Genomic DNA, 26,026 nt, shown 5'->3' with positions numbered 1-26,026 from the left:
TTTCTGAGCTGACAACATTAAAGATATGCAAATAGATATTAACAGAACATAAAACCAAGATTCCATTTTATTTAACTATCTCTGGGAAAGCTGTACTTATCACTTATAAAATGCATTTAAACATCAGCAATTTGTACAACAGAAGTGGAGGGTGGCTGGCCATTCAAATGAAAATAGACTAGTTACTTGGCCTTATCCAAAAACCAATTCCAAATATATTATTAATATTTGGATGAATTTGCTCATCTTTATTTTACAAAGTAAAAACTCTACTAAAGAGGTCAAAATGCTGATCCCACAGCTTGATTAAACTGGACTTCTTTAATTCAGCAGGATTTGAGCAAAAGGATCAAAACACTAATGATACTTTTACCTTAGAGATGGCATTACTGTTTCCATTCCAACACATATAAATAATAAGACAGAGAATACATGTACTCTTTCAAACATTTACCTACAAGCACCAGTTTTGCAATTTCAAGGAAGATCCAGCATCCACACCAGCACAAATATGTTGAACACATTTGAAGAAGTATCTCTTGCAAGAAAGATAATATAGCTTCATCGCTCTTCCAGGGACAACTAAAAGATGATGAGCAAAGGTCTAGGTTCCACCATCGGCGTTAAAATTTGTTTGTTTGTTTTCCTCCATGTTTTTCTAAAGTCATTCCACTGGTCTCATTACTTCTATTTTGTGGAGGTACAGTTTTCAGTTTGCACTATAAATCAGAATTGAAGAGGTTTTAGCTGGCCTAAAATTCAGAAGATACTTTGATGATAGCTAAATAGCTGGCATAGTTTAACAATGAAGCCAGAGTTCTCCATTAAACTAACCACTGCTATTGTATTTCAAAACTATAATCGGAAGTACTAAAAGGACTCTGTTGAATAAGTTCAAGTTGAAAAAAAGCACACAATTTCTTTTCAACTTGTTTCATCTTTCAAAGGAGTTTCCTCCATAGTAGATATTAAATATTCAACCCTGATTGATTCATGCTCAGTAAATCTTTTGCAGTGGTAAAATCATTCATCTATAGAACGAATATTTGCCAAGGATGCCCCAACCCTAGAAATAGGCCTTATTTTGTTTGCTTCATTGTAAAATTATGTCAAATAAATAAATTTTAAAGCAAAGTGGTCTTAAGATGATGAAATTAGTAGTGAGACTGAAAGATAAAATTGTAGAGGAGAGGCTGAGGCCTAATTTACAGAGCAGGAAAGGGAGGAATTTATATTACATCCTCTACATAGATTTAATTCCTTGAACTTCAATTTATTTCAGCCTATCAGGGATAATGTAGATTCATCTGCTTGGCTGGCATGAAGGCAGACAAATTTTTAGGGTTCAATAATACCATTTCTTGGTAATAACAGAAGCAGCACAAATAAAACGAGAAAAGAGCCAGATAATTAACTGCTAATTTCAAGACTGTTAAAATGCCAGTGTCCGTGCTATTTCTAACCACTAACCTCAGTATTACAGGATTCTAATGTCCACAGTGGTCATAGTCAAACTGACTTCAAATTAATTTTTCTAGTATAGAGGAATCTTTTTATCCTTAAAAAAAAAAAATCCCCCACCCTCGCACCTAAATGCTCTTAAAGTCCTCTGCGAAAAACCTTGTTTCCTTTCAACTCCCCAAATGAAGAGGAAATGTCACACACGAGTGAATTTTAGTGTTATAATCAATGCAACTTAAAAACATCGATCTGACACATATTTAGTATTTTGAATAATCATGGTGCTGTAGGTAATTAGGGATAAATGCTAAGTCGTTCACATAAATGACTACAATTAATGTTAGGTTTACACAGCAAAATCAAATTTTTCATAGTACTACACTTTTCATTAAATTACTCCCCAAAATCAATGTCTGTCATAAACAGTAGCTTTCTTACTCATATGGAAAAGGTGAAGTTCTCAAATCCTATTTCCTCTTGATTTGTGAACACTTGCTCCTGAACGACCACAGACCTGCCATATTTCCTTGCAGGACCTTAAATTGAGTCACATTGGGATTATTCTATTGCATGTCCTAATCTCTAGACCCTTGATCCACATCTAGTGAAAGAGACTAGTTAAAAACAACCAATTCTGGACAATGTCTACTTGCTAAGAGCTAATTCTCATCTGTTGGTGAATGACCAGGGCTCAAAAGTCCAAGACTGAGCTAGCAAAGGAGTGAAGAGAAGAAAGGGATAGTTCTTATCTTCCCTACATTACTGCCTTAAGGAACTTATAGAATTCCTCCAATAATGCCCCTAGGGGCAAGATAAGGAGAATAAAACCAAGAGGTGCAGACCCAGAAAGGGAAGGTTAGTTGTCTTAGGACACTTGTCTGTCTGCCTGTGTTTCAACCAATTCTAAGTCTCAATCACATTCCGCAACTATTGGCCTAGAAACATGAAGGTATTCAATGTTCCCCACAGGTAGGGCTCAGAAGGAGTTGCTAAGGAGTTGCTAGGGATGCTAGGGCAGTTCTGGTGCCTGATGACTTTTGAGGCCTTCCATAGGATCACAGTCGAGACTGTCAATTGAGATTCACTTGTAGCCACTGACTGATATTAGATTAGCATGATTTGTCCCACCTCCATTACTGAAGAGAACCTTGCAGATTCTGTCTGCAGAGAATCTAACTGGGGCAATGCCCAGTGATTTTCAAACGACAGCATTAAAAACTCTTCTCTGAGGTATTTATATGCACCTCTTATGGCATATGTTCTACATTTTCTGAAGGTACTTTGCTTGGCAAGAGCTCTTGAGGATAACGACAGTGTTTCTAGGGCAAAGTTGGGCCAGGTTTATGCTTGATTCATCCTCAGCTCTCAGACATGCCCATTAAGTATTCCTGCCCGATGGCTGCTGCTCACCAGCCCCTGGGATTTGGGGGTATGTGGGTCAAAGCATCTGCTTGGGGGACAGTAGTGAAGAAAAGGAATCCAAGAAAGGAAGAAAGTCATGCTCTTGTCCCATAACAAGTAACAAAGCCTTAGTTTCCATTTTGTTTTCTTGATTGAAAAAACATGTATTTATTAAGGATATTATTTTTCTTTTTTCCCCCTTTAAAAATTGCATTAATGAGCCATGATTTACAAAGGTGCTAATAGTTGAGTTTTAGGCATATAATAATTCAACACAATTTTTAATTAATAAAAGAGTCAATTATAATTTAGATCATGGTTACAATAGTGGGAACATTAAAATATTTATATTTAATGTTATTGTAACTCTCCACCACCTATCCTTATTTCTCCTATGTACACATATGTACACCCCAAGTACATCCTTATATATACTCAAATATACCCCATTTCTCCCACTGTTCATTTTGTGATCCAATGACAAGGGTTTTCCATTATTGTGTACTGTCTCTTCTCTTGTTTTTTGATTTCTATATTCCACAGAATATTGAGATTAATTTTATTTATTCCACTCCTTCTGACTTATCTCATAATATGATACCCTCTATTTAGATGGGTTCTCACTTCTTTTGCTGGCTTCATAAAACCTTGCAGGCTAATGTTAGTTTGCAAGTGGAATAAATCCCACAGCTATGCGAGTACAATCTTACTTTTTTTAGGTGGATTATACTATCCTTTCAGGTAGCAAGGTAGAAATTTGCTATAGATTCCCAAACCCACAGGGAAAATATATGGGAGTATGTCTTATCCTATTAAAGGGGTTATGGTACAGGTGGAAGAATAAATATGTTGCTTAAAAAGAATGTTTCCAAGATCTTGAAGAGCTCACATAACCAAACAATGACACTTATGGCATGTTAGAAAAAAATACATTTTCCTTTAGCGCACAAAATCTTCTTTTGTTATTCCGGCTAGAATTATCATAGTTGGCAATTTGAATACAATGAAGACATTCAGAAAACTGAGATAAGGTTCTTAAAACTCATTTTTAAAAAAGAAAGTTCTAAAGACACTAAAATCAGACTTTTTAATTGCACCATATTAATTTTCAGTCCCCCACAAATTATTAATGTGGTCCTCAATCATTTTCTTCTCACTGGTTTTTTTAAGGCAACATTTCAAAGTAGGAAAAGAGAAATATTTTAACTCCCAGAAGAATGGAAAAATGTATCCTTCAACACCTGGGTTTCTACTACTTGATTAGTTGTCTGTGACATATATTAAATGATTTTGTTCAAAAAATATCTATTTACACTCAAGTTCTGAGCCTATATGCATTTTATAGGTTTTACTATATAGATTCAGCTGATGCATATGGTTTGCCTTGGTTAATTAATGCTCTGCAACATTTAATTTTGCATTACATAAATACCAGCAAAGAATTAAAACTAGATGCAAATTTTATGCTCATTGCAACACACAAATTAGGCCATAGAAAAAAATTCCTGGCTCAATTCAGAGTTTTCTCATGCCAGCTAAAGCTTTGAAAAAAAAATGTTAAATTATTTTTTGCCAATTTTACAGAGGTAAATACTTTCCCATAAAAACCAGACTAAACAAAAACATGTCAGTGAGGTTTCCATACATAAAGCTTTATATAAATGAAGGCCTGTTAAAGCATATTGAAATGTTATAAATTCCTTTAGAAATATATGATATATATATTTTTGAAATTCTCCTGGTATAAATTTGTTTTGTTAAAAAATTTAGTCCCAGGTTCTTATTGTCACAAAAATATGTCTTCTTAATTTACTGAACTGCATCTATGAGGCTAATTTTCAGAGGACTGCAGTTTGCCAGTGTTAAGCTCCCGAAGGTAGTTTAATTGAACACAATGTTGAAAGAAAATGTTCTAGAAGGACAAACTGTACACAAAAACAATCAACCCTGCACAAGATGGTTTTTCAGAATCATTTTTAGACATGCATAAATCAGAGATGCATTTGTGTTAGCTAATCACTACTAATGAAGCTTGAACAGAGAATTCAGGCTTCAATATGTAGCTAAAATTATGAAACGCAACACTGTAACACCTGAATGAAACTAATACCACTGCTTGGAAAACTGAGACAAGATCTTTTTGCATTTTCTAGATTCGATACAAACATTCAGGACTGGCTAATATGACCACAAGTGTTGCCCTTTACACTACCAAGAAACTAAAGATTACTGTCTCTGTTCTTTAAGATGGGGACTTTGACCATCCAACTCTTCTCTTTTCCTAACATCAGATAAGTTTATAAAATTTTCGTTAAAAAAAAGAACGATCAATGAAACATAAAATGTCATAAAATGAAATAAGATAGCATACACATAGCTGTAGCCACGAGAGATTAAACTTGCTTTCATGATATTGGTTGATATTTTGACATGGCACAAATTGGCTGCTGCTTTCAACCAGAACTTTCCCAGGAGAGTTTGAAAGGTTCCTACTAGGAGTTTAGAAACCACAGCCAACGGTTTGTCCAGCGCTGGTATACTTGATACCTGCCCAGAAAATTTTGCCAATATCATAATTTCTCCTCTTTAGCTGTGATGCCAAATGCTCTATGACAAGCTACAACTGCACATTGGCCACAAGCTATTTCATAATGAGCAACAACCATCACTGCCTTTGCTCACCAGAGAAAATATTGCTACAGCATACTTTCTTATTAATCATCATGTGGTTTCTAAGAACAAGTGACCCAGAAATCACTTGGGCAATTTGTGAGTTCAAGGAAATCATCACAACTTTTGATGAGAACAGTAAATATCTTGCTTCCTATATGTGTGTTTTCATTTTTGTGCCATACCCAGCAGTGCTCAGGGCTTACTCATGCTCTGTGCTCAGAGATCACTACTTGGAGGGCCTCTAGGGACCATATGGATGCCAGCACTCAAATTTGGATTGGCCACATGCAAGGCAAGCACCCTGCCTGATGAACAATCTCTCCGGCTGTGGGACTGGTAAATAGTTGTACCACAGAATAAAAGATAGATGGCCAATCTCTATAATATGAGAATTCCATTCTTGTCCAGACTCCAAAATGCTGCACCACGGCCAGCAAACTGAGCTCTTTATTTGACACCCAAAGTACAAAGGTAGTTTTCTTAAATTGTCCTAAAAACAAGCAGATCTCACAGTAATACAATTAAAATTCAACTTTGGTGTGATATTTCACAAATACCAATGTTCTACTGAGATGAACAGAAAAGTTTTTTTTTAAAGTCACACCACAAATCATAAAGGCTCCCATGGCAAGTACCAATGGGAAAACCAGAAAGTAATAGTACTACATCACAAAGGCTCATAAAATTGATTAAAAGTTCGACTGTACACTCAAAGAATGATTTTGTTCAAGCCAACTTGTTTATTAGCACTACCTATCTCTCATAGAGAGTTTCCAAATTTACTGAACTACCCACTGAGCAAAATTATTGGTTTGAAGTCAGAGCAAAAATGTCAGTGCATGGAGTGACTTCTGAGCGATCTTTGTAGGCAGAAGATAAATTTAAGGTATGGAGAGGGATGAAAAAATATTAATATGCTCTGTGATATCGTTTGTAATATCCAGAGTATATGCTTGATTTCTAGCTTTCATAATTCCTGTTAGATTTTAGTAAGTAATATAATTCATAATACCTTTTATCTGTATACAAATTCTATTTCATGATAAGTTTTCATATAGGACTAAGGTAACAGAAGTATCTAATTTCATCAGTATCACTGCGCATGTTTCAAAAAAGTAAAGTTTATTGTGATAAATGCCTCAGTTGTCTATTGCCTGCATTCCTAATGAAAAATATCTAGATTGGTGTTTTTTCTGAAGATCTAAACAGAGATATGAAAAGGGGTTCTTTAACCCCTTTTAGTATACAGTGGCTAGGGTGCTTGTCTTGCATACAGCTAACCTGGGTTCAATCCTGGCACTTCATCTGGTCTTCCATGACCAGATGAAGCACAGAGCCATGAGTAAGCCCTGATCACCTCTAGGTGAAGCCAAAACACAAAACAAAATATGTGGAAATAAACAGAGGTAAAAAATATATTTATATATATGCACATATACTATTATGAATATGGTAGGTAAAAAATATATGTATATATATGCACATATACTATTATAAATATGGTATCCAGGAGACAGAAGTATGTGTAGGTATGTGTCTATTTCATATTGGACATGATACCAGTTTATAAAGAGATCAATACAAATCTATGTGATAGCAATGAACTATGGACTATAAAATAAAGTTCAGAATAAGGGTATGCCGAGTCATAAGAAGTGTCTTCTTTTACTGGAATAAAAGAATTAAAATAATGAAAATAGTTTAAGAGTTATAATTTTTATTTTTCCAGCCTGGCCTGGTGGAGGCCATCAAACACATTAACAATGAATCCCTGGGAAAAGAAGGGAATCACTTGGGGGTAATAGTTCATACTCAGCATGACATTCTACAGACTTCCAGAGCATAGTTACTCATCCCAAAAGTAGGAGAGAAGGGATAAAATTTTATCATCCCCAAATTAGGCTCATCCCAAGCCTGGTAAAGTACTAGACCAGACACCATAAAATATCAATCAAATATTCTCATAGTCTAACAGAGACAGGGAGTTATACTTAATCACAATGTAATCTGAGTGTTGGAATGAAACTATACAGTTGAGAAGGAAAATATTGGGAATACTCCCCAGAGGAGATGCATTTTATTCCTATAGTGCCTGGGATTGGATTCAGAGTCTCACACATGCAAGGCAAGTGCTCAAGTGTTGAGCAGCCTGGTCTACATCTACTCCCTCTCTGGGCCCCATGACTAGAGATTCATTAGAGTCAAATCTAGAAAATCACAGGAGGGCTGGAGAGGAAGAGAAAAAGGAGGCAAATTAGTAGTATTTTTTTTAGGTACCATGAAACTGTGGTCGACATGGAAATATCCAGAAGAACTTTCTGAGTTCAGGAAAGTGGCAATAAATGAGAGCTAGAGTTAACCCAGAGGTAGGTTAAGAGGAGTGCTGGGTGCCTTTCAAAGTATTGTGGTCTTTAGTACAGGAGATTGAAAAGCTGCTGGAGAATCAAAACTGCAGTGGAAAGAAACCTTTGGATGGCCGATACGGAGGTGGTGACAGCAGTTATTTAAGGAAAAGTTACAATTAAGTGGGCTCACATAGAAGCACAAAAATATATGTTTAGTGAGATGAATTTTTAACAGTAACCAAGAAGATTTTTGCCAGGAGAAAAATTGAGTTATGTAATTCTCAAGTATTTTTTTTAGGTCAGAACTAAACATAAGAGTTGAGGTAATTTGGCTTCAATTCACTGCCTTCATAGTGTCTTGAAGGAGTAAGTGAAGACTCTCCACAGTAGGCAAACTTGATCACTTCTTCAGGAAGAAGAATACCACTTCCTCAAATTATAATAAGGTAGACCTGAAGAAAACAAATCTGAAGGTGAAAATGCACAATGCCAGGAGTTGAGCTCAAGCAATGAAAGGGAAGAATGGGCAAGGGCCGGGTGGAGGCAAGACTGGCTTTGCAGAGGGGGCAGCCAAGAGAATGACTCATCAGTGAACATTTCTTCCCTGATCCCTCAGCTGCTTACCCTCTTTATGGCAAACAAAGCAGAAGCTGATATGTTCCCATGTGGCCTTCTCCAGAGACCGGGAGAAGCCCACTACTGAGAATTCACATGGGGAATGGAATGGGGGGCCCAGATTATTTCAAGGACACCATAAAAGTAACTGTTCTAATGATCCGGATATTGAGTTCTGTGGCAGGAGAAAGACGAGTTGGAGATGCAGGGGTTCAAGGAAAATAGGACTTGAGGGGATGTCTGTCTACCAGGGCGTTGGAATGAGAGGACTTCCAGTTTCTGAATGGTTCATGCTGTCAATGTCACTGTCACATACTAACATGAGGAGAACAAGAGATGGACGCCTGTTTAGAGGACAGATGACTTGCCTTTTTCCACCCATCTTTTTATTTCTACTTTCCTACTAAGAGGGTGCATTCTGTCGGGCCCGGACATGCACACCATCAACATACCCTTTCCAAGACCAAAGCTATGAATGAATTAAGAAAGGAGCACCTAGAAAAGCAATAATGAAGCACTTCAAGAGCATCTTGAACAATGTAGAAGTGTGCCAAGATTTCTTCTGAGAAAGGGAGATCACCGGGCAGAGTCTTTCAATCAAGTGCCTTGATCAGGAGGAAAAAAAAGAAAAGCAAGACTCCCACATATCAGCCAGCATGCTTCTTCTCTACTCCAGGGAATGCTTTCATTATTAAAGAGCTGTGATCATAGAAAAGCATGTATATTTAAGCAGGGGTTACTACTGGGGAGGTCAGAATGCACAGTAAGTTACTGCTGATTAAATTCCACCTTAGACCACTGGTCTATAAAGAAATTTGTTATAGAAAATAAATAACTTATCTGAGACCTCATTCTGCATAAAAAAGTACAGATGTTAAGACTGATGACTAACTTCCATGAATTTTACAAGCAAAGTACTTTTCATTTCAAACAGCTAACAAAAAGACAGTAGGGAAATATTGGGGGTACTTTAGTGGTGGGGCTTCAGTCATTTTATACATCAATATCATGAGCATTAGCATTACTATAGCCATGAACCTTGAACAATCATAAACTAATTTTCAATAAAAAAATAAGAATCTAACAATTTTTTAACGGGTGTTGTTATCAAGGAGGCCACTGTTGGTAACAAAATGATTTGAAAGAAAATATAAAACAGAATTAATACTCTTACAGGGTTATTTTAAGTCTTAATAAATAATGGTAATAATGCATTTTAGTTGTTCTCTAAAAATGCATTTTAGATTTAGCAGGGAATAATCTATAAAGACATAAAGCCAGATTTTACAAACAAAACTTACCTGGCTGTCATAAATCTGGTTACCAAAAGGGATGTTAAGCATCCTCCTGACACAAATTTGCCCAATTGATTGTTTTATTTCATAATATGTATATGTATATATATATATATATATATATGTATGAGCCTTACTGTTTTTTTGTTCAGCAAACACTGGGTGATATCTGGTTCAGTGATTTTCAGCACAAAATTACACCGACAAAAGGCCAATGTAATAGGTTTGACCTATTATTTTTACCTATTTCTTTCCAATTTCCACAACCTATTGTAGCATCAAACATCTCTAATACAGGGTAATTCACTTCTCACTCTCCGATCGACCTCTAACTATATGGGGTCATTTGCTCCATTTGATACCCCCTTTTTTAAAAAGCAATTTCTACTTACATTTAGATTATAGTTTTATTTAGACAGAGTATAGTATGCTATAAATCGTCTGATCTTCAAATAATATGTTTACAAGCTTCAAGTACAGGTTGAAAATGAGAGAGAGAGAAAAAAAACTGATCTGAAATGCTGTGTTGGTGGACACTGTCCCTTTGGTCTATTTATAAGTACAGACCCGATGAAAGCTTTAGTCTCACATCAATGTCCCATGTAAAAATAGCTTAGTAACAATATCTGTTTTATGTGTCATACAAGTCTTTATTTGATCATGCTCAAAACATTTTATTGTCCATAAAAAGGTTTGGGGAACACTCAGTGGTGCTCAGGGGCTATTTCCGGCTCTGGGCTCAAGAATGACCCAGGGGGTCTTGAGGCCTCATCAGCAGTATACCAACTGCAAAAAAAAGCAAGTGCCTTAATCCTGTACTATCTCTCTAGCTCTGTTCAACTACTTACTGTTTCTAATTATAAGTTAAGCAACATGACCGCTACTAAATATATTTCTGGGTAATCCTTTCATGTAGGTATCATTCTGACCCCAAAAAACATCATAGCAAATCTCACTCACAGACAGACCTCTTTGTGTTCTATCGGAAGGTAAGAATTTCAAGGTTTTGGCCATCATAAATTGTAATTTGCTACTGCATTTATTACTTGTTATTGATACTCAGCTTCTGCTCAACTCACAGAAACCAGAATGAGACCGCACTGTTTAAGTAAATTTTAATTAAACACGTAGCATCTGGGAGTAGGAAGTACTCTACTGTAATAAAACTTCCCATTTTGGTTTGCTCCTATGTCTCCGCCTTCTTTGAAATCTGCACGCCACGTGACGCTGGCTCAGGTTTGTTACAAGAAACCACATACTTGGGGCTGGAGCGATAGCACAGCGGGTAGGTAGTTTGCCTTGCACGCGGCCGACCCGGGTTCGAATCCCAGCATCCCATATGGTCCCCTGAGCATGGCCAGGGGTAATTCCTGAGTGCAGAGCCAGGAGTAACCCCTGTGCATCGCCAGGTGTGACCCAAAAAAAGAAAAAAAAACACAAGCTTAATTACAACAGGCTCTACAGAGCTTCATTTCATACACACCTACCTCATGTTCCAAAAGCAGTGGTATTTACTTGTTAATTTCCATAAAAGTGCGCATGTCCGAGATTCCAAAAGCCAATCATATGGCTCCATAATACAAACAAGAGACCCAACACACCAGTCAACGTTTCTCAGCGTTCCTCTGACTGTGGCTCCGTCGTAAGTGTGTTTCCTGCCTGAAGACCCCTGTTCCACTAGCTAACCCCTTAGTCTCATGCTGTGCCCCCTTGAAATACTGTGGACCCACGGTGAGCCATGTGGTCCCCGTTGAGAAATGTTGCTCTACACTATGATTTTCCCTACCTCTTTCCATCAACTTCTTCCAGCTGTTAGAGAACTCTGTAACAAGACCCAAATAATAGAGTAAGTCGTACACAGTGAGGGGTTCATGGGTTTACAGATGGAAGTGCTAGGAACACAATCAAGAATTTAGTATGCAATCGGTAAATATAATCTGTGATGCTGAATATTTTTACATCTCAGGACCCCCCAATATCAAAATCAAAAGAGTAAGATTCTGCCTTGTAACCAGAATGAAGTGGAGAGAGGTCTAATAGTCCCTGGTTTGACTTCAAAAGACCAACTAGTCAAGAGCATTTACTTTAATTTACTGTGGGTAAGTTCTTCACTTCCCTCTCACTGAGTTCCTACTAAGGGCCAAACATTCTCGTGCAAAAACAGTGGTAAATGAGACCAACGTATTGCTTAAACTATCATCAGACACAATAAGTAGTTGAATGGAGCCAGAGAGATGGTATAGATTAAGGCACTTGCTTTGATGCAGTTGTTACTGCAAATGAGTCCTCAGGACCCCTGGGGTCACTCCCGAACCCAGAGCCAGGAATAGCCCCTGAGCACCACTGAGCATTCCCAAACCCCAAAGTTTATAAATGATACGATTATCAGTTACAAGAAAATTTGGTTCTATGATATGCCTGCATGCCCTTTAGCGTTAGAAGGAAGACAAAGAATTACTCATCTTTTTACAAAACTGGTCAAAATTTTGGCTTTGAGACTTCATATTGAGATGTTGTTTTCCTACGTTTTCTTCTCTGTTGTTTTCTGACTACGCTTTTATCATTCTGTCTCTGTAAACATTTCTATTTTTCTGGAAACTCGATAAACTTTTACGCTTATTTGCCCTAGTTGTTCCATATCTTAACCACAATTTTTAAAAAAACGCAAATTTGATTTATCAGGTTTGATTTTAGTATTAGATTCTGAAACGCTTTTGTGCAACTGACTTCACTCTTTTTTTATATTGAATCCATCGTTTTTTCCTGAATTTTCTCTCCTCAAGTGCTCTTTCTCCTCTCCCATATAATCTCCTTGGGAGTGCTACAGAAATGCCAGATTGTGATTTTTCTTTACTGCTCCCAAGGATGCATTGTTTTTTCTAAAACCCATGATTTTTAGAAATTCTCTTTTTTCTATGAAGCATTGTCAAGTACCTTCCTATAAAATAGCGCATGTCTAAAATAACTTTATCCTTGCCTTCTGATTGAAAATTAACCAAGATATTGAATTCTTGACTAAAAATCTTTTTTTTTTTTAAAGTCAGTATTACCTGGCCTTCTAGGATCTGGTGTTCTGGATGAGCAACTGAGGAAAAGCAGGTCTCAATTTTTTTCCTTTGGAGTAACAGGCCTAATTCTCTCTATTTAACCTTAAGTATATACCCTAAAATACATAAATGATAAGGTTACTCTGCTCAGGTAATATTTAGATTGTGAAACTTTGTGACAATTTTTTTTTTTGCTCCTTGGGTCACACCCAGCGATGCACAGGGGTTACTCCTGGCTCTGCACTCAGGAATTATCCCTGGCAGTGCTCAGGGGACCATATGGAATCTGGGAATCAAACCCGGGTTGGCCGACTCTTATTTCTGAATTTCCCCATTATTAAGCACAGACATTTTAGATGTATTTTTCTCATGTTTCCACTCTCTTGCCTTTCTTGCTCACATTCTCGCAGGTTACCTAAAATGACACTTCCAAATCTTCTATTGTGTGTTATATGTCAATAATAATATTTTTTATTTTCAGGAGTTCATTCTTATTCTCTGATTATTCACTTTTACAGCATCTTGTTCCTGTTTTATGGCTGTCATATCTCAACTCTCTCAGATGACACCGACTGGAGCTTTTTTTTATCTGCCTTGTGTTCTAAACACTAATCACCATCTTCTTTTACATTCAGGTTTCATGTGCTGGAGATCTTTCTACATTAGGCACAATACTTTCCTCAGCTATCACTCCACTCCTCTTTGTTGTTCATCCTTAAAAATAATGGGGTCTCTGTATTCATCCGGTGTCTTGCCAACTGGAAAATTCTACCTTACACTGAGCTAGTCCGAAGCATTCTTAGAGCCAATGCCTCCACTCCCCATCCCCCACCCCAATCCCACCACATGGAAAGCTTTACCCTGGGAGTAACAGATTTCTATTTGTTTACTTAGTTCTCCCCTAATGCTGGAAAAAATTAATTCGCTTTATTTTTATCTATTAAGGAAAAGTGCTTGAAGAAAATGTAGGGAGGAAATGAAGGGATTAATTCAGCTTCTTAATTATCCCTAATTTTAAATGCATTACTATTTCTAACCCCTTCTTTTTACAGTGTCTCAGAGAACAATCCTGCTGAGAGACTCACACCTCAGAGACAGTGCAGGTTAGGTTCCAAAGCACCCCGAGATAAAAATCAGATAATGAAAAGAAGCAAGTTGCATGAATTCTGTGAATTCTGTGTAGACCTCAAAGTGATGTATAGGCTAGACTATCATCTAAACGTGTACAGTAGCATTATTTCTAAAAAGCAACATACCGACTTTCTTTGAATGTGATATTAAGCTACAATGTGGTTGGAAAATAATATTAAAAATACTTCTCAACCTCAAACCTTCCATTTGAAAAGCCTAATGTATCTGAGAAGTCGGATAAAAATAAAGTATGATAAAATGAGTCTCTATGAAATTCTTTAGCTTAAACCAGTGCAGTCTTCATGGCTCTCATTCTCTGACTCAGATCATAAAGAAATTGCTGAATTGCCATTGTTTAAATCAGGGCTGCTTCCCCTCTCTTTACTTGGTGGACAGTAATTCTGGCTCTAAAGCTAACTTCTACAAGACCTCATTTCACCTTTCTGGACTATTTCCATAAGACAGGAACTTCACAGAAGACTAAGGAGCTGGTAAAAATATTAAGTCAGAGACTGAGATGGTTTGTCAGAATATGGTTAAAATTTATGTATCTAATAAACCTACAAATGCTCCTATTTCATGTACCAAAGGTGGATGAGGAGGAAATTAAATTATTCTACAATGAATAGAGTTTATTAAGACACAAGAACTGAAAAAATGCATCAGTCCCCAGACACAGTGAAGCACATATTGAATGAAGGAACAAGAGGCAAGAAATATATGTCCAGAGCAGTGCAACTCTTGACAGATGAATGTTGCTGACATTTATAAAGAGTCCAAATTCATGACATCATAACAGAGTGTCCCCCAGCGAGTTCACTGCTAAAGTCTTCCTCCTCCCTAAGACAGGTTGGATCTTTCCAGTAATATTTGTCTGTGCCTTTGACTGTCGAAGGAATTTATTGTGAATTTACCAAAGCTAGCAAGAAAAATTAGAAAAGAGACCAATTCTCATACTTTTTTAACATGAGCACTATCCCCAATAGAATTACTGGGAAAACAGAAGTTTCTCCTTAAATAATGTAACTGACTTTTCTGCAGATGGATTGAACCATCAACATTCATTCCCTTTCTCCCTTCAATATCAGGAACTGACTACAGTGGGAAGCTTAGTGAACAGAAAAAGCAAAGGTTTCATCTACTGTTCTATTCAAACATTCCTTCATTTATCCAAAAAAGAAAAATAAAACCAACTGTTTCTATCAGACCAATTTCCAGTCTCTTATTTCCACCCAAAAGGCATGAGAAATCAGTAATCAGTTGTCAAATCCTCTGAATATAAGTCAAGAATTAAGCACGCCCTTATGCAACCCAGTATATTAGCATCTCTGAGATGGAAACATGGCCGAGAAGTGGAGAAGTGGAGAAAAGTAGAAATAAGGTAGAAAAGCGATGATTCTCTCTGCTTTTAGAAAAGATAAAGTCTCCAGGAAAGAGAAAAAAAATTGAAAATGCTGAGTAATAAAAAAAACAACTAGTAATAATATTCTACAGTTAGTAAGAAACTTCACAGATAACGGGGACCTGGGTGATCTCCAGGAAGGAGGGAAAATTAATGTGATGCAGGAAACTATCTCATTTTGATGCTGTGAAGAGGCAATGTGGCATCTGACTTGGAAAACTTAATATTCAAAGATGAGGAAAGTGTAGATTAATAAAGGATCAAGAAGGAGATGACGGGGTGGATTCTGTTGTTTGTGGAGCAGCTCAGGACATGTTAACCAGCATGGATTTTGAAGACACCACCTGGAGGTCATGAAAGTTCAAAGAGGAAAAGGAAAAAAGGAAGTTAGAGACTTCAAAGAAGAGGTCAGCTAGTAGTCCAGTGTTGTTTGTGAAGGGAAGCTCTATAGGACATGGTACATTGGAGTTCCTTCCAGATCTTAGGAAGACTAAGGTCAGTAAACAACTCATTTAGGGAAATGAGAGGGAAATGGGAACTGAAGACAAAGAATTTTTAATTTTGTGTATGTGGTATCTGGGATCAAATCCAGGGGCTCATACAAGATAACCATGTACCCACAATCTGTTTAAAGTCTGGTTTTAACTCAAGGGGCTCCCCAGAGCACTTACAGAAGCTAGGCCCACTCAATGTTTTATAAAAGAGTGACCATCGTAGAAATATTGTAGCTTTAGGAGAAAATTGATAAAATAAAATATTTTTCTTTGCTATTTATTCTTTTTTTAAAAAAACGCTAAGACTAGTTTACATGTTAAGGAAAGAATACTACTTAGTTGAAGAATTTAGAGGATCAAAAGAATGAGGGAATTCTCCATCTATTTCTAATTACACACTAATCCATGCTTGTTACTACCTGTCCTCATGTTTCTTCTGGATTTGTTGGGATGTAGCACTGCCTTACTGATTTTAAGGACTACATGTCTTTCTGAAGGTCACATCTAAGGCAAAGAAATCTTCATTGTTTCCTGGTTGTCCAAGAGAGCCTCAAAGCAGGAAGAGTTTGGCCAAAGCAATAGTACAGTCAGTAGATCATCTGCCTTGCACACAGCCAAATCAGGACCCATCCCTGAAATCCCATATGGTCCCCCAAGCCCTACAGGAGTGACCCCTGAATGTAGATACAGAAGTAAGCCATAAGCATCACCAAGTATAGCACTGAAATGAAGGGGAAAATGATTAGAATTAGATAAAAGAAACATTTCATGTGGTAGAATTCAGTTAAAATAATAGTCCTGGAAAAAAATTCCCATGAAGGGTCAATCCTGGGAAGAATGGAAGATATTTCCTTCTCAGAGAGCCATAAAGCATGGAATAAGTGTTTGGTTTGGCGAATGAATGTCTGAAAAATGGGGAAATTGATGATCAGAGCCATCATTTTCTCAAATGTCTTCTCAAACCACTTCAACTGTTGGCCACATGTGACTACTCACATTTTTAGTTTTCTTTCTTAAACTATTTAAACAATACTTTTAGGGAGCAGCATTAAATACAGATATCCAATTAAAAAGGAAAGGAAATATGAATTGGGGTGGAGGGGAGGTTGGAGAATTTTTACCTAGTGAGAACAGCAAAACTTTCACGTCAGTCAAAGATAATTTTGTCCTTCAAGACTCACTACTAGTTAATGGGAGCAAACAGATACCTGTTCTGATCAAGAAATAGAGAACCCCATCTTTAATTCTTTCAGTGAACCATTCTTATAATCCAGGAAGAAAATTAGTCAAGGGAATAATAATACTTGCCAGAGGACGAGTTATCCCGTTTAGGGTCACAGGGCTTGGTCACTTGCAAGGTCTCTCCCCATGGGCCATAGGTGATCACCTTCTCTCAATGTCTTCACCTCATCTCCCAGCTGTGTGTGTCTGTGACCAAATTGTCTCTTCTTCCAGGGAAACCAGGCTTGTTCAATACCACCCTGAGGAGCTCAATTTAATTTAATCACCTCTTTCCAGACAATCTTCCAATATAATCACAACCAGTAAGATACTAAGGGTTTGGACTTTAGTACATGACAGGGAGTGGGCACAATTCAGCCCATAACTCAGAGGGTAATTGTAGAATTACTGTGAAAGTGCTCTGAGCATCATGCCCTAGTAAGAACTGTGTCACAGGCCTCCTGAACTGGCTTTAGAAATGCAGCAATATTTAGATAGCATCTTCTATTATAAAAAGATGCCTTCCATCCGGATCAAGGAACTAGAATGCTAAATGCAATGTTGCTGTAAGTTCCTATAAGAACTGAGAATTTTCTTAAAATTCCATCATTTTCCTTCAATTCACAGAACACAGATTCTAGGGGAAAACTGTTCTAAGAACAATTTTGGATGCTTGCTGGCTCTGGCTAGCTACCAGCTTCTTTTTGGTCATGCTATTTACGGATAGCATAAATAGGGCTGGAGCAATAGCACAGTGGGTAGGGCGTTTGCCTGGTACATGGCCAACCCGGGTTCGATTCCTCCATCCCTCTAAGAGAGCCCGGCACACTACCAAGAGTATCCCGCCCGCATGGCAGAGCCTGGCAAGCTCCCTGTGGCACATTCAATATGCCCAAAACAGTAACAACAAGTCTCACAATGGAGACATTATTGGTGTCCGCTTGAGCAAATTGATGAACAATGGGATGACAGTGCTACAGTACAATTTATAAACCAAATAGGCCGTCTTTAGATTTAAAGCCGAAAGAGAAGGAAAAATGGCCCTGCACTCTTCATTTAGAATTTTCAATATTTTAAAAAGAGCTTAAAGACCTTTTATTTTATACAATTGCCAGTAATTGTCTTTTATGGTTTTATTGGTATTAATTTCATACAGCTCATTTAGAATGTCAAGCCACATATGCAACACAGTAATAAAATTATTATTACTGCACAGAGATATAATTATAAGTAATTTTGATTCCCTCATTTTTGTCCTCTTACTTTCTTCTCATTTCTGCCCACATCTTATAGGAATGAAGATGAGTTTGCTGACCTTTTGTTAAAGAACATTTAGTATAAAGAAACTGATGATTTCCTCCTGATTGAGGTCTGCGAAACTTTTATTTTCTAACTCCATTAGCTTTTTCAGAGCAGGTCTGATTATAATATTACTGCATTACAAATAAGCTTCTAAATTCAAAGGAGAATGAAATGCTACAAAACAGTAAATAATTCAAATAATCTAGAAGCCTTTCAACCAATAAACCATAATTCAATACAAAGGCTATCTCCTTTTTTAAGAGCAAACTAGAGAAGATAATTTTTTAAAAGGAGAACAAAGGGATGAAAAGAAAAATAAGCCCCCCACTCTACTTCAAAGAAATGATGATATACATCATTACATGCAATGTGAATTTCTGAGTATTATGTAAGCAATTGGCAATTTTCATATTTCTACTGGCTTCATTAGGCATAATTCTGGAGGGCTTTGTGACTATAGCACTGTAGCACTGTTGTCCTATTGCTCATCAGTTTGCTCCAGTGGGCACCAGTAACATCTCCATTGTGAGACTTGTTGTTACTGGTTTTGGCATATCAAATATGCCACGGGGAGCTTGCCAGGCTCTGCTGTGTGGACGGGATACTCTCATTAGCTTACCGGGCTCTCCAAGAGGGACTGAGGAATCGAACCCGAGTCAGCCACTTGCAAGGCAAACCCCCTACCCACTATGCTATCGCTCCAGTCTGGCAAACCTGGCTTTGTGACTATTAAACTTGAAAAAGAGAGTACATTCGCTGGGCCAAGGTTATAATAAGGTTTGTTTGGATAAATCTTTTTATTTCAAATGGAAAGGAGAAAAAAAAGATCCTGTTTTTAGCCTTTGTTCTGAGAAACATATGAGTCTAAACTAATGAATTATTCAAATAGAGTAAAAAGAGCATATTGTACCAGGAAAAGTGGGTAATCTGGAACTCTGAGGAACTAAATTGACCAGCGAGATCTGTGTATGTAATAGGCAAATATTACACCTCTGAACATAGTCCTCGAATTTTAGAAACTGTACACGCCAACCACTGCTTCTTCTTGTGGTCACGTGTAGGGATGACTCATTGTCTCACAGGTGCCTTCTGCTGGTGGAAGAGCTCTGAAGAGAAGCAGGAAGAGTTTTCACAAGGCCCCGTGGAGGATGACCAACACGTGGTGTGATGTAGACAGGAAAGCGACAGACACTGGGATTGGCTTAAATTAAAACACCTGTTCATTTGTTTTCCAATTCATAAGATGTGATAAAGAAGGTTAATAATTTAGAGCCACAGCTTCTACGAGTGTGACTTTCTTTGGAGAGTGCAAGATTCAAAATAATACTGCTGGGAGTATTATGGGAGAGGATGCAAGCTATTGGGCATTCACATTGTCAATCATAGTGACACGAAGAGTGAGACAGGGTGGGCGGGACTAAACTGGGAAGAAGAAATCTCCATCCTCTCTCTTCCTAGTGTCTTCTTAGTCTTGGACCCCCTGATTATACCTCAAGATTAGACACAAATGGAAGGAAAATGCCCCGAAAGCCTGGAGGGAGGCAGGAAGCTAGCAACTAAATATCCGTGATCAAACACGTTGTCATGGATAGAGCTGAGGACCGAGCAACTTCAGAGAGAAAGACTGGAAGGACTCCTAGAATCATGAGGCACCCTCATCAGTGGACTTGAAGGGGTTGGTGTGGGTTCTGCACTTCTTCTGGGCCACCTAGGAGCCAGTCCTAGAGGGAATGGTTAGAAGCTGAAGGTGGCAAAGAGACAGACCAAGTGTGATTCATGCAGATACATACTGTGGATGGAGATGCTTCTCATGAAAGCAGCGAGACAGGGTGGGCCTAGGACGGGCCTGAGCTCCGTCCTCTTCTCTGAAGTAGAATAAAGGCTCAGGCAGTGCCCAGCTTGCAATGAGCGGCTCATGGAGACACCATCCCAGCAAAATATTTTTTTTAAAAGCCATAATTCTGAAGCAATCAAAAGGGAGAGACTTGGCCTGTGACAGTTTTCCAAGCAAAGGGAGCAGTCTGAATTCAACATAAACGTGTCAAATGTGTTTAAAGTTAACTGTGACCTCGTTTGTATTCCCACACTCTTGAAATTTGGCAGACATCTGCATTATACTTGAAAGAAAAGAAAACGCCTCTGAAGGCGGAACGATTAGGGTTTTTCTAAGTTCATATGTAGGAAATTGAAAGACTGGGAGGTTTCCATAAACTGAAAAAGTTAATACCCCCAATTACAGCCCACTGCTTCAAACATGCCCAGCTCTGCTCAGACCCCTGACTGCAAGGTGGTTTCAGAGAGAGAAACACAGCAGGGAGCCCCACATCAAATTTAGACTCGCAGTGATCAACGTCAATTTGGAGTCTGTGAAAGAGGCCCTGTATTTTACCCTGCCTTTCTGCCAGGGCTTATTATCTATTAAGGGGTTTAAATCTACAATAGAAAAAATATATCTGTGAAATACAGTAACACACAGTGGTTAACTGGAGTTGAATTGTATAAACTATGATTTGTCAAATAATTCATGCTCTCCCTAAACCTAAGCCCTTGCATCATTCTGTCAGCAAAAAGAGTTTACCTAGTGCCTCTGACTTCCCACTGAACACACAGCCTATCTTCTTTACCTGGAGTCTTAGTGGGTCAGGATTTTAAGCCCCCCCAACCACTCTGTGATAGAAAATGCAAAATCTTAGAACTAAAAGGACCAAAAATATTATTCTCCTGGACTTGGAGTAATGCCACTTTTCTTCTAGTTCAGGTTGAGCAAGAAACACTGACACTATCCTTGAGACACATCCAAGAGATGTTTCTATAGGAGAATCAATCAAACAAACAATTATTGATTTGTAGGCTATGCTCTCAATCTGTGAAATTTCATTAGCAAACTGGCTAAAATTCCTTAAAGTTGCTTATTTCATCCTTAAAAATAATGAGGCAAATAGGGTAATCATAGGCATTTTTGCTTTAAAACCATACGGCCTGATTAAAAATAGGCATATAATTCCTATTTTAAAAAATTTTATTACTGAATCACCATGAGGTACAGTTACAAACTTATGAACGTTCCTGTTTGCATTTCAGTCATATAGTGATTGTTTAACCATCCCTCCACCAGTGCCCATTCTCCTCTACCAATGTTCCCAGTATCCCTCCCACTACCCCCACCAGATCCCCCACAACCACACCCTGCCTCTGCGGCAGGGCATTCCCTTTTGTTCTCTCTCCTTTTGGGTGTATAGCTCCTATTTTTAAAATAGTATCATGCTTTTCCCATCTATAAGCTTTCTAGTATTTAACCACTGTCTCCAGTGAGAATATTTTTATCCTATTCAAATGTTAACCTCATTCATTGCCATAAAAGCCTGTTTGTTAAAAATATGTCTGTGTGAAGTATTGAAATTGCTGGTCACTGTCCTTGGTTTAAGAACTCACTCACTCATATTTAGCTCTTAGAGGTATTAAATTTCCTTCATTAATTACTACCGATGACTGATTAGCATTTTTCAGTGTTTCCACAAAATTATGTCTGTACCTTTAAATATCCTGCAGCGTTCCTAAATAATGTTGGCATATACAGCTGCATTACATATTTTTTTACAAAATATATTCAATTACAAATAAAAGATCAACATCCCCCAGCCCCATACTCTGAGCGTTATCATCCTTTTCAATCAAATGGCTCTTAGCTCTATCACTGAGCCCTTGGTTAACTGAGTTCCATATTGTCTGTGACCATTTTCTCCAGTTTTAAGAAGGAGATTCTATTTTTAAAGGAACAAGGAAGCCGAGCATCTTTTTCCAACCCAGCAGACTCTTTTGCCTCTTCTATTTTCCCATATGCCCTCTTAAGGGACATTGCTATGGGGTAATTTCCCAACACATCCTCACTCCTATGTTGAAACAGTCCTCTGTTGCTCAGAGTGTAACGAGTTGGGATAAGTTATTATTATTATTATTACATGTTTTGCTTTTTGGGTCACACCTGGAAATGCACAGGGGATACTCCTGGATCATGCACTCAGGAATTACTCCTGGTGGTAACTCGGGGAACGAGATGGGATGCTGGGAATCAAACCTGGGTTGGTGGGCCGGCCATGTGCAAGGCAAATATCCTACCTTCTGTGCTATTGCTCCAGCCCTGGATTAGTTATCTAATTAGGATTTCATTGTGAATATATACCAGAAATTCTCGATCCATTCATCTCCAATTGTTGTACTAAATTCTGCAATAAACATAGGTTTACAGATATATTTTCAAATTAATAGTTCTGTGTTTGGGGTAGCTGCCAAGAAATGGAATTTCTGGGCCAAATGGGAGCTGTATTCTTACATTATTTTTTAAAGAATGTCCATATTATTTTCCACGGAGACCAAAGCAGATGACATTCCTATCAACAGAGAATAAGGGTAAATATTATACAGTGGTAAGAAAAGAGAAGATCACACAGTTCACTGCAACCTGGATGGAGCAGAAAGGTAGCATATTCAATGAAATAAGCCTAGAAAAGAATGTTGAGAAAAGAAAGTTTTGTTGTTTAAGACACTCAAGTATGTGGGGCTTATTATACAGTTTTAGAAAACTAATACAGCTTCCAATACGGTCTCCCTTAACTATCTGTATTATTAATTATATAAAGAACCCACACACAAGCCAATATGCCGTGCCCCTCATAATGAGAAGGACACATGCTTTGTGTTATTCATGCCAAAGATGCGTCAATGTAATCTATCTATGTCTAGGCATGGGTCAAGTTAAATTAAAAGGTGCTACAAAATAAGTGACCAGAATTCTTCAGTGTCAAAGCTCTAGAATCAAGAGAAGACTAAGATATTCCAAGGAGAGTGAATAAATGAAGGAAATATGATAATTACATGCATTGTGGTTTCCTGAACTGCATTCTATTACAACAACAACAAAAGGATGCTGGTGTAAAATTGATGAAATGATAACACAATCTATTCTTTCATATCACACTGAGTCCACACTAACTTCATAATTTCTGTAAAATTATTATTGTTATGTAAAATTGTATCTCCAGACAAAGCTGGGCAAAGTGTATATGAAACTCAATTATATATTTGAAATATTTTTAACCTTGAAATAGTTTTTGAATAAAATAATAGCACAAAATAATATAACATAAACAATGCATCCTAACTACATATCACTATATTATAATTATATATTATAAATGATTATATAAATAAAACAAATGAATCAATAAACAAATACCAGGAGACTATAACTACATGTTTAATCACTGATGTATTGTCTGAAATAAACTCTATGCTAAAGAATTTACTATTCCCTAAGATCCACTGGTTAACATTTCTGTGAACTTCTGCATAATCATTTGTAAAATGTGACATTATACACTCAGAAATATTTAAGTACCTCACCCTAGTTAGGTGAATGAGAAACCTGAGTTTCAGATTCAAATCCTTTTAAATTCAATGCAGCACCATGATTGGTTCACAAGTGAAGTAATCACTTTTATCTCCACCACCAACAAAATATTCATTCAAATATATGTTTTTAACTCCAGGGTTCCTATCTGCCTGCACAATGAATCAACTGGAGCACTTGAAAAAATCCTGAGACCATAGTCCAACCTCATGAGATTCTGGTGTAATTGTTTTGGCGTTCAGTCTGATCTCAGGATTTTAAAATAAAGAAATCTCGCTTGATGACACCACTTGCAGAGACCAAGGACTCTATTAGTTTATCAATGTTAAGGTCACATAGGACAGAACTAAAACCTTCCCCAAAGAGAGGACAGTCCAAATTATCCCTAATTCATGAGTAGGCAAACATCAGCAAAATCAATTGCATTCAGTTTTTAGAACATATCTATGAGAAAAAGAAGAGAGAAAAAATATCTTACAAAGGTACTGAGAACCAGGAGCCACTTAGGAATGAACTGTCCTGCTCTAGTCATAAATAGTGTGAAGAATTTAGAAGCAGCTAACTTCAGAGCTACATCTCAAAACTCTCCAAATACAGAGAAATCGCTGATTGATCGTTCGACTCAAAGTTAAATGACTGTCTTTGATTTTCACTTCCTCTGGTCCCTTGAAAATGGAAAGGTTGAGGAATTATCAAGGTATGCAAGACTGTAATTGAAAACAAATGTTTTCCTAGTTTTTTTTTGAGGTGTAATTTCTTTCTTTTAAATTTATTTATTTTTAATTAGTGAATCACCGTGAGGGTACAGTTACAGATTTATACACTTTTGTGCTTATGCTTCCCTCATACAAAGTTCGGGAACCCATCCCTTCACCAGTGCCCATTCTCCACGACCAGTAAACCCAGCATCCCTCCCACCCTCCACAATTCCATCTCCTCCTACCCCACCCTGACACTGTGGCAGGGCATTCCCTTCTGTTCTCTCTAATTAGTTGTTGTGGTTTGCAATAAAGGTGTTGAGTGGCCACTGTGCTCAGTCTCTAGCCCTCATTCAGCCCGCAACTCCCTTCCCCAACATGGCCTTCGACTACATTATACTTGGTGATCCCTTCTCTGAGTTGCCCTTTCCCCAGAATGTGAGGCCAGCCTCCAAGCCATGGAGTCAACCTCCTGGCACTTATTTCTACAATTCTTGGGTGTTAGTCTCCCACTCTGTTATTCTATATACCACCTCACACCACAGAGACTAGCACACATCCAAAAGAACAAAAGCAACCGCTGTTGGAGAGGATGTGGGGAGAAAGGGACCCTTCTACACTGCTGGTGGGAATGCCGACTGGTTCAGCCCTTCTGGAAAACAATATGGACGATTCTCAAAAAATTAGATATTGAGCTCCCATTTGACCCAGCAATACCACTGCTGGGAATATATACCAGAGAGGCAAAAAAGTATAATCGAAACGACATCTGCACATGTATGTTCATCGCAGCACTATTTACAATAGCCAGAATGGGGAAAAAAACCGAATGCCCTAGAACGGATGACTGGTTGAGGAAACTTTGGTACATCTATACAATGGAATACTATGCAGCTTTTAGAAAAAAGGAGGTCATGAATTTTGTATTTAAGTGGATCGGCATGAAAAGTTTCATGCTGAGTGAAATGAGTCAGAAAGAAAGAGACAGACATAGAAAGATTGCACTCATCTATGTTTTCCTAGTTTTTGAGGGGAATTAAAGCTGAGAAACCAAGCTAGTTGCAAGGGGAGGCATGAAAGGGAAACCCACACCAAGAAGGCAGAAATTGGGATGTTTGGGAACTGTCTGCTCACAGAATTAGAAACCATGCAACCCCTTGCTAACAATTATGACCCCAGAAAACAAATAAAAATTGTGAAAGTAGAAACTCTTAGGCTTCTTCCTAATGATAAAGTTTAAGAGCCAGAATCTAAAAACAAAACAAAACAGAAATAATAAAAAAAATAGTAGCAATTTAAAAAACACAAATAGAGACAATGCAAACAATAATGGACACTGAGATGAGATTTGAAGCTTCTGAATATAATAGAATCCCATCCTTATGGGGCTAGATGCATGTCTACAATCAGAGACACTCCTCTTCACACACGGATCTCAGAGTCATGATGACACTTTCTCGTTTTACCTTCAAAACAAAGACGCTGTTTAGGTTGAATTCCATGGCACTGCCACGTTGACCTAAAAAGAAAATGA

The 26,026-nt window shown here is 37.7% G+C and overlaps 1 protein-coding gene across 1 annotated transcript in view; it reads right to left on the bottom strand.

Annotated features, from left to right (window-relative positions):
* Positions 1 to 584: 584 nt before the first annotated feature.
* LOC129401413 (heparan-sulfate 6-O-sulfotransferase 3-like) overlaps positions 585 to 26,026 on the bottom strand; it is a 407,384-nt gene continuing 381,942 nt past the window's right edge. The window contains exon 2 of the mRNA XM_055124210.1: positions 585 to 719. Within this exon, the coding sequence (XP_054980185.1) occupies positions 710 to 719 (10 nt within the window). The 3' untranslated portion in view covers positions 585 to 709. The remainder of the gene's footprint in view (positions 720 to 26,026) is intronic.

The sequence above is a fragment of the Sorex araneus genome, chromosome 1, assembly GCF_027595985.1.
Source record: "Sorex araneus isolate mSorAra2 chromosome 1, mSorAra2.pri, whole genome shotgun sequence".
Classification (NCBI taxonomy): Eukaryota; Metazoa; Chordata; class Mammalia; order Eulipotyphla; family Soricidae; genus Sorex; species Sorex araneus.
The sequence above is the reverse complement of the archived record's forward strand: the minus strand, read 5'-3'. Positions and strand labels throughout refer to the sequence as shown.